This window comes from Gopherus evgoodei, chromosome 10 (genome assembly GCF_007399415.2).
Source record: "Gopherus evgoodei ecotype Sinaloan lineage chromosome 10, rGopEvg1_v1.p, whole genome shotgun sequence".
Taxonomy (NCBI): Eukaryota; Metazoa; Chordata; order Testudines; family Testudinidae; genus Gopherus; species Gopherus evgoodei.
In genome coordinates, this window is record NC_044331.1 from 23,869,125 (window position 1) to 23,881,651 (window position 12,527).

General features: G+C 45.0%; 1 protein-coding gene across 9 annotated transcripts in view; it reads right to left on the bottom strand.

The window, feature by feature from the left end:
• The window catches only part of MYO5A (myosin VA), a 204,223-nt gene extending 197,839 nt beyond the window's left edge, over positions 1–6,384 (bottom strand). For all 9 annotated transcript variants that reach the window (XM_030577446.1, XM_030577444.1, XM_030577439.1 and 6 more), the window contains exon 1: positions 6,308–6,384. In XM_030577446.1, coding sequence (XP_030433306.1) covers positions 6,308–6,334 — 27 coding nt within the window. In that variant the 5' untranslated portion in view covers positions 6,335–6,384. The remainder of the gene's footprint in view (positions 1–6,307) is intronic.
• Positions 6,385–12,527: the final 6,143 nt, after the last annotated feature.

Here is a 12,527-nt window from a genome sequence, read left to right on the forward strand (position 1 = left end):
ACCTAGGCGTCCCCAGCCAGCCTCACCTAAAGCCAGCCAGGAGCACTCACGGGTTGATAAGAAGGATGGTTACCAGTCCTACTGCACCGTCTGCCATCGGGGAGGGGAGAGGAGCGGATATTTCTCTTCACTGCTGCAGCATCGCGTCTACCAGCAGCATTCAGTAGACATAGGATGACACTGAAAGAAGTCAAGAAATGATTTCTTTCCCTTTTCTTTCACGGGGGGGGGGGTGAGTGTGGGGCGGAGTAAATTGACAAGCTATTCCCTGAATCACGCCGGACAATGTGTTTGAACCTACAGGCACTGGGAGCTCAGCCAACAATGCAAATACTTTTCGGAGACTGCTGGGGACTGTAGGATAGCTGGAGTCCTCAGTACCCCCTCCCTCCCTCCATGAGCATCCATTTGAGTCTCTGGCTTCCCGTTATGCTTGTCACGCAGCACTGTGTAGCCTGTAGATTTTTTTTTCAAACGCTTTGGCATTTCGTCTTCTGTAACGGAGCTTTGATAGAACAGATATGTCTCCCCATACAGCAATCAGATTCAGTATGCTGGAGCTCTTTTTGGATTTGGGACTGCATCGCCACCCGTGCTGATCAGAGCACCACGCTGGGCAAACAGGAAATGAAAATCAAAATTTCTTGGGGCTTTTCCTGTTTACCTGGCCATTGCATCCGAGCTCAGATTGCTGTCCAGAGCAGTCACAGTGGTGCACTGTGGGATACCGCCCGGAGGCCAATACCGTCGATTTGCGGCCACACTAACCCTAATCCGATATGGTAATACTGATTTTAGCGCTACTCCTCTCGTCGGGGAGGAGTACAGAAACTGATTTAAAGAGCCCTTTATATCGATATAAAGGGCCTCGTACCATGGATGGATACAGCGTTAAAAGGGTTTAACGCTGCTAAAATCGGTTTAAATGCATAGTGTAGACCAGGCCTCAGTTTTTCTCCATTCTGGTTTCCCTCCACCCCTTCGGCTGCCCTCTTGGCCTCACTGTCTTTCTCTCCATTTACTCACAGACTCTCTGTTTATCTCCGTCTAACTCTCTCGGCTACCCACTGCCTGTCATAAAAGTGCACTCTTGTTGGTGGTTATAACCTTAAAACATGTGCTTCGCAACTCAGAGATAGATGTAGGTTTCATTTTTAGAAGGTACACATTATATATTTTTAAACAGTGATTTATTTTGAAAATTTTTCAGATTAGTTTTACAGCTATATCAGAAAATGAATGACTGGCTATTTCATTTACCAAAGGTAATTGAAGCAGGTATTTATAAAGTCACTGGCAGGTGAACTATCTCCAATTCAACAGGTTAATCATTAATATTTGGAGGATTTTCTTGCCATGCTGTATTAGGAGGAGAACATCACCAGACAGACATTTAAATTGTTTTATTTAACTAAAACAACAACAACATTAAGTATTCTGGATTTTTTTCTTCAGCAGCAAACATATCATATTTTAACAAAACAAGCATATGTCCCTCGCTTCTCACATTTATCTCCAGATTTCTTCTCCTTGTCCAGATCTATTCCGTCCCCCACAATCTTCTATTCATTGAACGTTTTGAAACTTTACATTTTAGATAGAGGTAAGGGATTGACTCTGTGTACACAAATTTGCAGAGGGACAATAGAGCTGAGGTCTGTTATTTCTCACCTCTATATATTATTAATTTATTTATTTAAAACATTTTTGCTGTTAACAAGCATGTTATCTCTGGAGACACAAATCCACAGTTTGAGAACTGCAAAACTAAGCATCTCTGATGGTATCTTCTAGACTGAGCACTGAGTCCCATTGGGTAGATAGAAAGATTAACCTAAATAATCTATATAGAAGACTGTGGAAACCTGTAAAATCATGTCCCTAATCCATGAACTATTGGAACTCATTTACAAAACTTTTCTTAAATATTACATGACTATATTGTCTCTTACTATAGAATTAGAATATATAATCCCTATTCCATGATGAGATATCTGAGCTATAATGTATCTGAATTAAAACTATCTTTAGATAGTTTTTTCCTCAAAAAGGATTTTATATTAAAAAATTTTAAATAAAAAATCTGATTTAAATTAAAACAAACAATTTTTTTTAAAAAGTCATTGGTTTTTATCCACCCTTCTTGGCAATGAGTTGCAAAGGTTGACTGTGCATTGTGTGAGGAAGTACATCCTTATGGTTGTTTTAAGCCTGCTACCTATTAATTTCATTGGGTGACCTCTGGTTCTTGTGTTATGTAATGGCATAAATAACAATTTCTCATTCACTTTCTCCACTGTATTTATGATTTTATAGATCTCTATATCATCTTGGGTTAGTTGACTTTTCTAAGATGAAGAGACCCACTCTTTTTAATCTCTCTTCATATGGAAGCTGTTCCATACCCCTGTTCATTTTTGCTGCCCTTCTCTCTACATTTTCCCATTCTAATTTCAAGTTGACAGTATCCCTTTCACAGCAGAGTACCATAGTAAGGTCTCAAGACTTCACTGTGCATTTTCAAAACACCCTACTATAGAACATTTACTTCTTGTCCCCCAGGGAGAACAAATTACTGTTTTATAATGCCCACAAGTGTGCGTGACAATTCACAAAGAACAAATAAAAGACAGGCCTCTCATGGCTCAAGTATTTTACACTCTAAACCAGTGGTTCCCAAACTTGTTCCTCTGCTTGTTCAGGGAGAGCCCCTGGTAGATCGGGCCAGTTTGTTTACCTGCCACATCCGCAGGTTCAGACGATTGCGGCTCCCAGTGGCCGCAGTTCTCTGCTCCGGGCCAATGGGAGCTGCTGGAAGCGGCATGGGCCGAGGGACCTACTGGCCGCCGATTGGCCGAACCTGCGGATGCGGCAGGTAAACAAACTGGCCCAGCCCACCAGGGGCTTCCCCTGCACAAGCGGCAGAACAAGTTTGGGAACCACTGATCTAAACAAATCTATACGTGGCTCGAGTTTCAATTTAACAAAATCAGTTTAGGAGATAATTCAGTTAAAAACAGAACAGCCCCTGGTGTGGCCATTCTTATTGCGGATTGAGTCCATATTAATAATTTTACTTAGGTTGTTATGTGGGGGGGGTACATGTGTAAATGCTGGGGGGGGCGCATTGGCTCCAATTTAACAACGTTTTTTAATTGATTTCTTTAAAACTAGCACTCAAACTGTATGTCTACAAAAGGCCTAAGGATGTGTTCCTGCAAAGTGAATCATGTAGGCTCATTTTTACCCTCACATAGAGTCCCACAGAAGTCAAAGTCTTCAGGACTTCGAGACATTTGCTGCTGCTGCAGTAATGGACCTCTTCATTAATTCAAAATAATTTGCCCACACACTGAGCTAAGGAGCTCCACATTTCATGGTTTTGGTATTCAGTATACATACCTGTAATACCAAGTATGATCCTTCCACGGCACTACTGAACCTCTAACACCACATAAGTTACCTAATATTTGGTCCAGTCCTAAAGTAATTCCTATCCCAAGATACAGAAGCTATGCTAAGTCCCTTTGTATCTATGTTAAGTCTCATTCCAATTAGAAGCCCTGTGTACTTGGAAGAACTGTCCCAAGTGACTGTCCTGAATGTGCTTACCTCTAGTGGAGAGACGTGAAAGCATATGGTTTTAAAGGTGGCAAGAAGAGTTTGCGGCCGCAGCATAAAGGATATCTTCAAGGAGTGAGACTGATTTTAGTTTATTATTTTTTAAATCCTCTACTGGGGATTATACCCAGCCCTTGTTTTATTTTATTAGGTCTTTTTCACCTCTGCCTACTGTGGTTTTAAATCCATTGTTTATGTTCATTAATCAAGAATCTGCCAATTTTACTCTGTTACTGCTATGCTAAGGAGGACACCTAAACATTTTAAACTGGGGAATGGGAGAGTAGATATATGGAGAAAACTGAGGTGAGTGTGAAGGGGGGAAAAGACATTTTCCCTTTTAATCAGCCTGAGAGCACTTCACATTTATTAGACGCCTACAAACCAGAGGCAGAAGGCAACTTTCCTCTTTTCAGGGTACGTGTACACTGGAATAAAAGACCTGTGGCTGAGCTGACTCAGGCTTGCGGGGCTCAGGCTGAGAGGCTAAAATTGTTGTGTAGATGTTAGAAGTTGGGCTGCAGCCTGAACTCTGGGAGCCTCAGCCCTTGCGGGGTACAGAGCTCTGGCTCCAACCTGAGCCCAAATGTCTATACAGCTATTTTACAGCTTTGCAGCCCAAGCCCCATGACTCCGAGTCAGCTGATCTGGGCCAGCAATGGGTATTTACTGTGTAGATGTACCTTAAGCTTCCTATCAGGGTGTTGCCCCAGGATAATACGGCATTCAGTCCTTTGTATCAGCCTTTTATAGGTATCTAGTGAAATTTTCAAGCCCTGCTACAAAGAGTGTGAAGAGTTTGGTTTGTACTGACTATTTATCTTCAAAGCAATGCCCATTATCTCTCTGTTTGTGGGGGAATACCAGAAACAAGGTGAAAGATTTCAGCTCATCTAAAACACAAATTTGCTATTCCATTTCATTCTCCCTCCTTAAGCAAAGAACTAGACTGATCATCATCAAATATGTTCAAAAGTGACCCCAGATTTGAGATTGGGCATCTTTCAAAAAGACATGATTTAGCTCAAGCAGAAGTTATTGACTTAATGCAGGAATCACTTGGTGAAATCCTATGGCCTGTGTTCTGCAGATCAGATTAGATTACAATGGTCCCAGTCACCCTTAAATAAAGTAAACTGCGGAGCACAGATTTTACCAGGTTTTGTTTAACATGCTCTCTCTCTCTAATTTACTGCTAATACATAACATGTCCATTTCAACAGACCTTAATCTGCAATCTTTCCTGTCATCAAAATCTACATACTGCTTTCACATTGATCTTTCCAATGCATGAACTGATGAGATACTAAATTACAAGACGTAAAAACTTTAGGAGATGATGTCTGCTTGACTAGTGTACCCTACTAAAAAAAGTAGTCTACTGCCCCACTGCTGGAACTAGAGATTCTGAATCAAATCCAAGAGTCAATATAATCTAAATGTGCAGTGTCACCAAAAAAGTTAATTTTAATCAGTGGTGCTGAAGCTAGGGGTACTGCCACACCCTGTCTTGAAGTAGTAATAACAAACACCAATAGGTGGCTTCCATCAGCAGCACTCCCACTGTAAAAATTGTTTGAGCACCCTTGGTTTTAATACTAGAAGGCTTTCTACCTCGTATGTTTCAGCAGAAGGTTTTAAGGAATTGGACAATATCTTTAGAAACTATCATGATAGCTGAACAACAGAGACCACTGTAAAATAAAAAATAAAAGTCATTTTAAAAATAACCACGGCCACATACCTAGAGTATTGATTGTTCAGCTATGCTGAAATGGTTGTTCTAATGTGGTTTGTGCTATGTCTGATATGGGAAGGCTATAAGTAGAATTTACATTAAAAAATCACCAGTATGAATCTCAGAGCCTGACTTATTGACAATGGAGCATCAAAGTGACTAATGCCTCTTCCTGTGAAATCCAGGAGGTTTATATCTCTGTCTCTTCACTCCATTAGTATAACCTAACTGTCCACTGCCTCCATATCCCTACAGACGAACAGAAACAGAGGATGAAAATCCATGTATCTCCTAGTCTGCAATTCTTTAGCTAGCATGTGGAGTAAAACAAAAGCCATCTGATTACAATCAAGTCAGTGTGACATCCTTAGCCAGTGAAAATATATTAGAAGGTAACTGTTCAAGCAAACATGCAATGGAGATTATGAATATTAGTCCTTTTTAAACAGACGTGTATCCATATTTGGAAGGAACAAGGTAAAAAGAGGTGGCAGTACACATGATAAGGAAATGTCCACACTGGTACATACAGCGATGCTATCCCTCCCTCTCCCTGAGCCCTTTCACTTTCAGGTCAGAAAGGGGGCACAGGCGAAGTGGGAAAGATGCTGCTGGAAAAGATCATGAGCGAGGTTCACTCCCTGGCTCCGTCACTTCCTGGCTGCCTAGCGCTGCAGAGCCGCTGGCGTGCTGGCCACGGGGCTGCATGAAGGACAATCGCTGCCCCCCGGCGAGTCCTTGAGATGGGGAGAGCCAGGAGGAAGGGGACAGAGGTCCGCTAGCCCCTTCCCAGTACCCCGCTCCAGGGACCGGCCGCCACCCCTCCCCCACCCTTTTCATTCATTCCCCCGCCAGCCCCGGGCGCATGGGGAGGCTGCTGCCCGCCGCCGGGGGCTCTTTCCCCGCCACCCGCTCCCCGGCCGCATGCGGGGGGAGCCCGGTCCTTACCTTTGTGTAGAGCTCGGAGACTGCCATCGCGCTGCCGCCCTCGGCTCCCGGGCGCGGCTCGGCTCGGCGGCCAGGCAGGCGCAGCTGCTCCCTGCCTCGCCCTGCCCCCGCTGGCGGCCCGCGGGCCCGGTGTGCAGCGCGGGGATGCTCAGAGCGCCCGCCCGGCTCGGCTCGCCATGTTGTTAGTTACCTGTACTGCGGGGACGGGGCTCGGGCTGCTCCGCTCTGTGCATTGTGGGTATGAGGGATGGGACGGGAGCAGACAGCCCCGGCTCAGCCTCTGTCAGCCGGGCCGCGGCTGCTGCTCGGTGCGTCCTGCCTCCCGGCTCCACGGGGGCGGGGGGCCACGCCGGGGAGCAGCCAGAGCTGGAGGCTGAGAGAGCAGCCAGCTCCGGCAGAGGCGAGGGGGAAGCAGGTCCTTCGAGCTAAAGGATGAGCAGTGGAAACAAGGATTGCTTTTCATTTAATTTTTCTACTTAATTTTGTCCAGGGCGGTGTCTCCCCCTCCTTCTTACGGGGGGCGGGGGGAATTGCCCCTGCCCACTGTGTCTAAACCGTGAACACTCTCTTAGGGGTGTGCGCGCTCTGTTTCCCTTTTCCTCTCCCTCTCCCTCCATCCATCAGCAAGGGTGGAGAGAGAAGAACCAGCCCCTCTGACTGCCTAACCCCCAGGACTCCCTCAGTGCAGCCTCCCAATTTGGAGACGCTAGATCTACACCACTACTACCTGGTGAGTGCAACCAGGGCCAGCATTAGGGCAATTCCACCGCTTCCTGGGAATTGGGCCCCGTGCCTAAGAGAGCTCCTCAGAGGCCGGAAGAGGGGCCCTGAACCCTCTGCCGAAGTGTCACCGGAAACAGTGGCAACCGATTGAGCTGCTGCCGAATTTGCCAACATCTTCGGCAGCAGCTCTTTCGGATTAGGCCCCACACGTCCTAAAGCTGGCCCTGTGTGCAATCTCTCACGGGAGAGCCTGGGGCAGCCACCCCTCAGGTGGTGGTGGCTAAAGGGGAGAACTAAGCCCAAGGGACCAATTTGACCAGTTTCAGCCAGGGAAGGAGGGGAGCAAGAAGACAATGTGGGGGGCTTGGCTGGGCCCCTCCAGGCAAGTGTATCTTGAGGGAGCCCAGCCAGGGCAGGCCCTGGGCCTGCCTGATTGCACCACTCCTAAAGGGATGGAGCAATTCCTGGCCCCAGGGCCATCTTTGGCTGTACTGTCAGCTCAGCCCAGCAAAGTCACCTCCCAGCAGGCTGGTGAGTGCGGCCAAGAGGCAGGGGGTGGGGGGAGTGGGTCAGGCTGTGAGGGGGTGGGGAAGGTGTGTGTGCACACACTAGGGACTGTGGGTTCAGGGGGGCAGTGCTGGGCAGTTGTGGTGGGGCTGTGAGCAGGAGTGGTGGTGTGCAAGGCATTGTGTATTTGTAGGCAGGTTGGGAGAGCACTGGGCATAGTGGGGCCGGGGCCCTCTGGCCATAGGGAGTTGGGGAATGTTGGGCTGGGGAGCTGTGTGACATGGCATGGGCCCACCCCTAAGAGGAAGGGGCATGATGCCAGCACAGGGCCAGGCAGGCCACTGTGCATCTGGCAACTGCGAGTTTGTAAATAGTGCCCTCACATTGGGCAAACCCCATGCCATACCCCATTGCCTCTGCCTGGTCCCTTGCTCCAGGGCCTGACCTCCCTATTGCCCTGCTCCACTGCCTCCATGGGAGGCCACAAATATGTTTGGTGCCAGGCCCACAAAAGGTTAATCCAGCCCTGCCTTGAAGGCAGACGAGGACATTGTACCTTGTTCCTTCACTTCTGGGAACCGCTCTGTAAAATTTTCTTCCTTAGGCCAATCGTGTAGTGAATGGGGACCAACAAGCGGATAGATAATGCCCTGCCCCTTGCTTTTGGCAATCTCTGTTATAGGCCCAAGTTCTTAAGAACCTACATGTACCAAAGCTAGGCAAACAAATCCCACCACCCTGGCAGATCCAAATAGGGATATGCACATCTTTGAAAAACTGAGCATCTGTCAGATTGTAATAGGAAGAGAAGGCAAAAGTTGGCCACACATGGCCATCATAATATGGACTTGCACCTATGGCTTCCTCTGTGGAAGTCAAGAGAATCATCTCAGCAGTAGTGAAGCCTGTGCACAGCTGCTGTTGCTTTGGCACTAGAGTCCACATTCAGGTTGAGTCTTGGGAGGAGAGCTGCAGTGCAGTACACATACTTGCTTACTGCTTAATAAATAGTTGGGAGTCTCTTCCAGTATTGATTATGGCAAAAGTTCTTTGGGAATAGAAATGAAACTATACACCTTCCAAGAACATTTTTCTTCCTTTTCCTTGGGAATGCACCACATTGTTCAAAATGGCCTGTTATTAAAACACACCCTCTCAGAGCTTTAATCACCACCCTAATGGCTCTGCAAACTTCCAACACTTTAATCTTTTAAATGGGACCTTTGGATGGGGTGGATAATTGTGCTTAAAGAGCAATTTTCAGCTGAGAATCTCAAAGCATCATACAAACGTGAGGGGTAATCATTATTAGCCATTTTACAGTGAGGCACAAAATGTCAATGTGCTCATAATCTCACAAAGCCATTGGCAGTCAAGAATAGAACCAAAGTCTCCTGACTCTCCATTAGTGCTCTGACCACTAGCAGTGTTCTCTTCCTTACCTCTGCTAAGTGAAGAAGAGAGAGAGAAGACAGCAAAGGGAAATAAGGAAAAAGCTGGAGAAAGAATGGAGCCAGATTTCAAACATCTTAAATACGGGCCCTGGATCTTTGATCATCATGTGCTAAAAGGAGTACCTACTGATGTTGGAAGGGGGCAGAAAGGAGCTGAGGAATGGGGAAAAAATTAGCATATTTTATGATGCTGATTCAGCAGGAAGTTGCAGCTGTTTAATGAAGAGTAATAATCAAAGGAATATATTCAACTCTGTCAATCTCTCCATGATTATTAATCAAATTATCATCATCGAGTTCCTAGGAGACAGGTTGCCATTATCAGAACCAGCATCCCAGCAAGAAGCTATGGTTTGAAGGGGCATGAACTACCTTCTTATTCCTGCCAATTAATCTTCCAGTTCAAGGTTCAGGCTTTTTGGCTGAGAAGTTTACACAGCTGCTCCTCATAGCCGTTCTGTGGATAAACAGCAAATGTACTTTAGGACCGTCAAACAGCATTCATAAGCAATAACCCTTACAAGTTAGTGTTTTTTAAGTCTAATTTTAAACTGTGATCATTGTCCTTTCCCTCCCAGCATTTCCTATGGGCCTCTTCTTGTCTGTTTATCCTATATTCTTCACTGAATTTCTCACTCCCTTGGAGCTTGTGTCTTCCTGACCACAGGACATGCCCTCTGGTTTTTTCTATTCTCTGTCATCATTGCCCACATACTTGTCTCCTCTCTGATACTTTCATCTTTCACTCCATCTGGGTACATGAACTTACTGATTTTTAAAAGACCTGAATTTGCTCTCTGTGCATCTGCTCAGGTATAAAACCTACCTTGTTTCTTTGGGATGATGCATACGTTAAATGCAATCCAAAAAGTCTACTTTCAGTAGCTTAATTGAACAGTGGATTATTGTACAAGCCCTTCACAGTTGGAGCCCAGGATCCAATTGTAATTACAATTACAAAAAAATATTTGCCTGTACCCAACACACACTAGTGGCTGGGCACAATTCCATCTGAACTAGGATTTCAAGACAGGGATTTAGAGGCGGTGACAGTTTTTAGGAACAACCTGCCTATAATATACCTAGATCAGTCACTTGACAGGGTTCTCATATACACTATTTTATACTGGATTTCAAATCAAGGCAGAGAAAATGTTGCGAGTTATCTTTCCAGACATTTAGAATAGGAAAATACAGTAGAAGTAAAATTTTTTCCAAAAGATTTAAAAAAAAAGCATTACCTAGTCATTTAAAGCTCTCTTGCGTACACCCATTTTGTGATCTGGTTCAACTGTTGAAGAGAAATTCTGCTCCAACTTCAGCCCCATATAATTCCATTTGAGCCTGTAGGCCCAGATCCTGATGTGCAGGGTAGCTTTCTTTGTGTCATACTATAACGTTTGGATTCTTTAGCTGGCCATAGGACCACTGCAGGATAGGGGGAGTCATCCAGTGGCATTGAATCAATACATGCTGCTGGCATAGGTGGCATGGAATGGCTTGTCTACTTGTCTACTGCTGATGGACTGGGTCCTTGGAGTCAATGGCAGTTTAACTCAGAACAGCTCTCTAAGGCTATGTCTACACTACAGACCTTACAGTGGCACAGCTGTACCGGTACAGCTGTAAGGTCTAATGTGTCGCTGCTCTATGCTGACAGGAGAGAGCCCTCCCAGCGGCATAATTAAACCACCCCCAATGAGCAGCGGTAGCTCTATCAGTGGGAGAGCCTCTGTTTCTTCTGCAGAGTTGACTATGTAACATAGGCTATGTCCACACCAGCACTTTTGTTGGTGAAAAGTATGTCAGCCAGGGGGGTGTTTTTTCACACCCCGGACCAACAGCAAGTTTTTGTTTTTTGTTTTGTTTTTTTTTTTTTTACCAACAAGAGTGCTGGTATGGACATGGCCTGGACTTATACATAGTCAGCTCTGCAAACGAAACAAAAAGCAGAGGCTATATTCCTCCACCCCCTCCCAATATTAAACTCATCATGCATTCCAAGAATCTGCGCTATGGTCTCTAGTTGTGGGAAACAAGCAAGGACAGCTTCCTTCTCACCCAGTACTCACATGCCAGTCATAGTTAAAAGCCTCTGACTACTAACTAGAGGAGGTTTTACCATAGGAGACAGGCAGAAAGAGACACGCTTTTATACATCCCTCACTCTTGAGACAGATGTAGCCATAGGATGTGTTGAGCAGTCTGTACTAAGTTTTGGGTTTCTGTGAGCTTTCAGAAAATAGACATTTAAGCTGCATGCTGGAATATACCAGCCTTTTGAAAACTTGTCTTGACCCTGCTATATATGTTCTAATGGGAATTCATCACATCCTTAAGCAAAAGTGCTAATAGCCAACAGCACCTCTTTGAGCTTATAGAAACACTATCCTAGAGTTCTGACCAAATCTTCACAAAAGTTCACAGCCCCCACTTAGGCACTTACATGACAGGGCTAGATATTCAAGAATGCTTAGTAACTGGAAGCTGCTTCATTCTGAAGTGTTGGACATTATTTTCTTAATGTTTCACTCAAATCCAGCTAAAAACAACTATAATGGGAATTCTCTTTCACAGTAAAGAAGGGCTTGTATTCTAGACAGGTTGGACTTCTGCCTCCATATCATCAAACTAACTCCATATCACCAGGATTCACCAACAGAGGTACATCTTAGGAGCATGCAGTAGAAAGGCACAGTAATGGCTACAGCTGAACAACTACACAGGAGCAAAGTTTTAAAAGAAACACCAGTTACCCTTAAGCTACATAAAGATTAAAACAGGCCACTAAAGCTTGTTTTTATTTGTAGGTTTTTTAAATATGTCACTATTTCATAACTTAGCAAATAAAGACATTCACAATTCTCAAGTCCTTCATCCAGCTTCTAGAACAGTGGGTCTCAAACATTTTTTTACCCGTGACCTCTTTCACATTGCAAGCCTCCGAGTGCGACCCCCTCCAGTAAATATATTTAAATGTGTTTAATTTAACACCATTATAAATGCTGGAGGAAAGCAGGGTTTGGGGTGGAGGCTGACAGCTCGCAACCCCCCCCATGTAATGACCTCGTGACCCGCTGAGGGGTCCCAACCCCCAGTTTGAGAACTTCTGTTCTAGAAAATGTCATTGCAAGTCTCCATGCCACACTATTTTGCTATTGGGTAAAGTAGTATTAAAAATAACTCCTGAAAATATCTCTTTTAGTTAGGTTGGGACAGAGCCCAAAGCAACGACAGCAACAAAAAATGCTCCATATTCCATTGTAAGCCAGATTCAAATAAAGGAACACACGTTTAAGTTTGGTAGAGGTTTGTTTTTTTCAAAATAAATAAATAAATCTCAATGCATGCTGTGCATATACAACTTTGCACAGGGGTGTAGATCAAGACAAAAAGTTGTTCCTGGAATAAGTAACTGAACATGCATTTAGTGCTTAGTTCAGCTTTGCGTAGGAAGAGTCATGCACCTTTCAACATTCAGGGAGAAGGCTCAAGCTGTGGTCAACAGACATCCTTTACCCAATGAAAGCCACAGC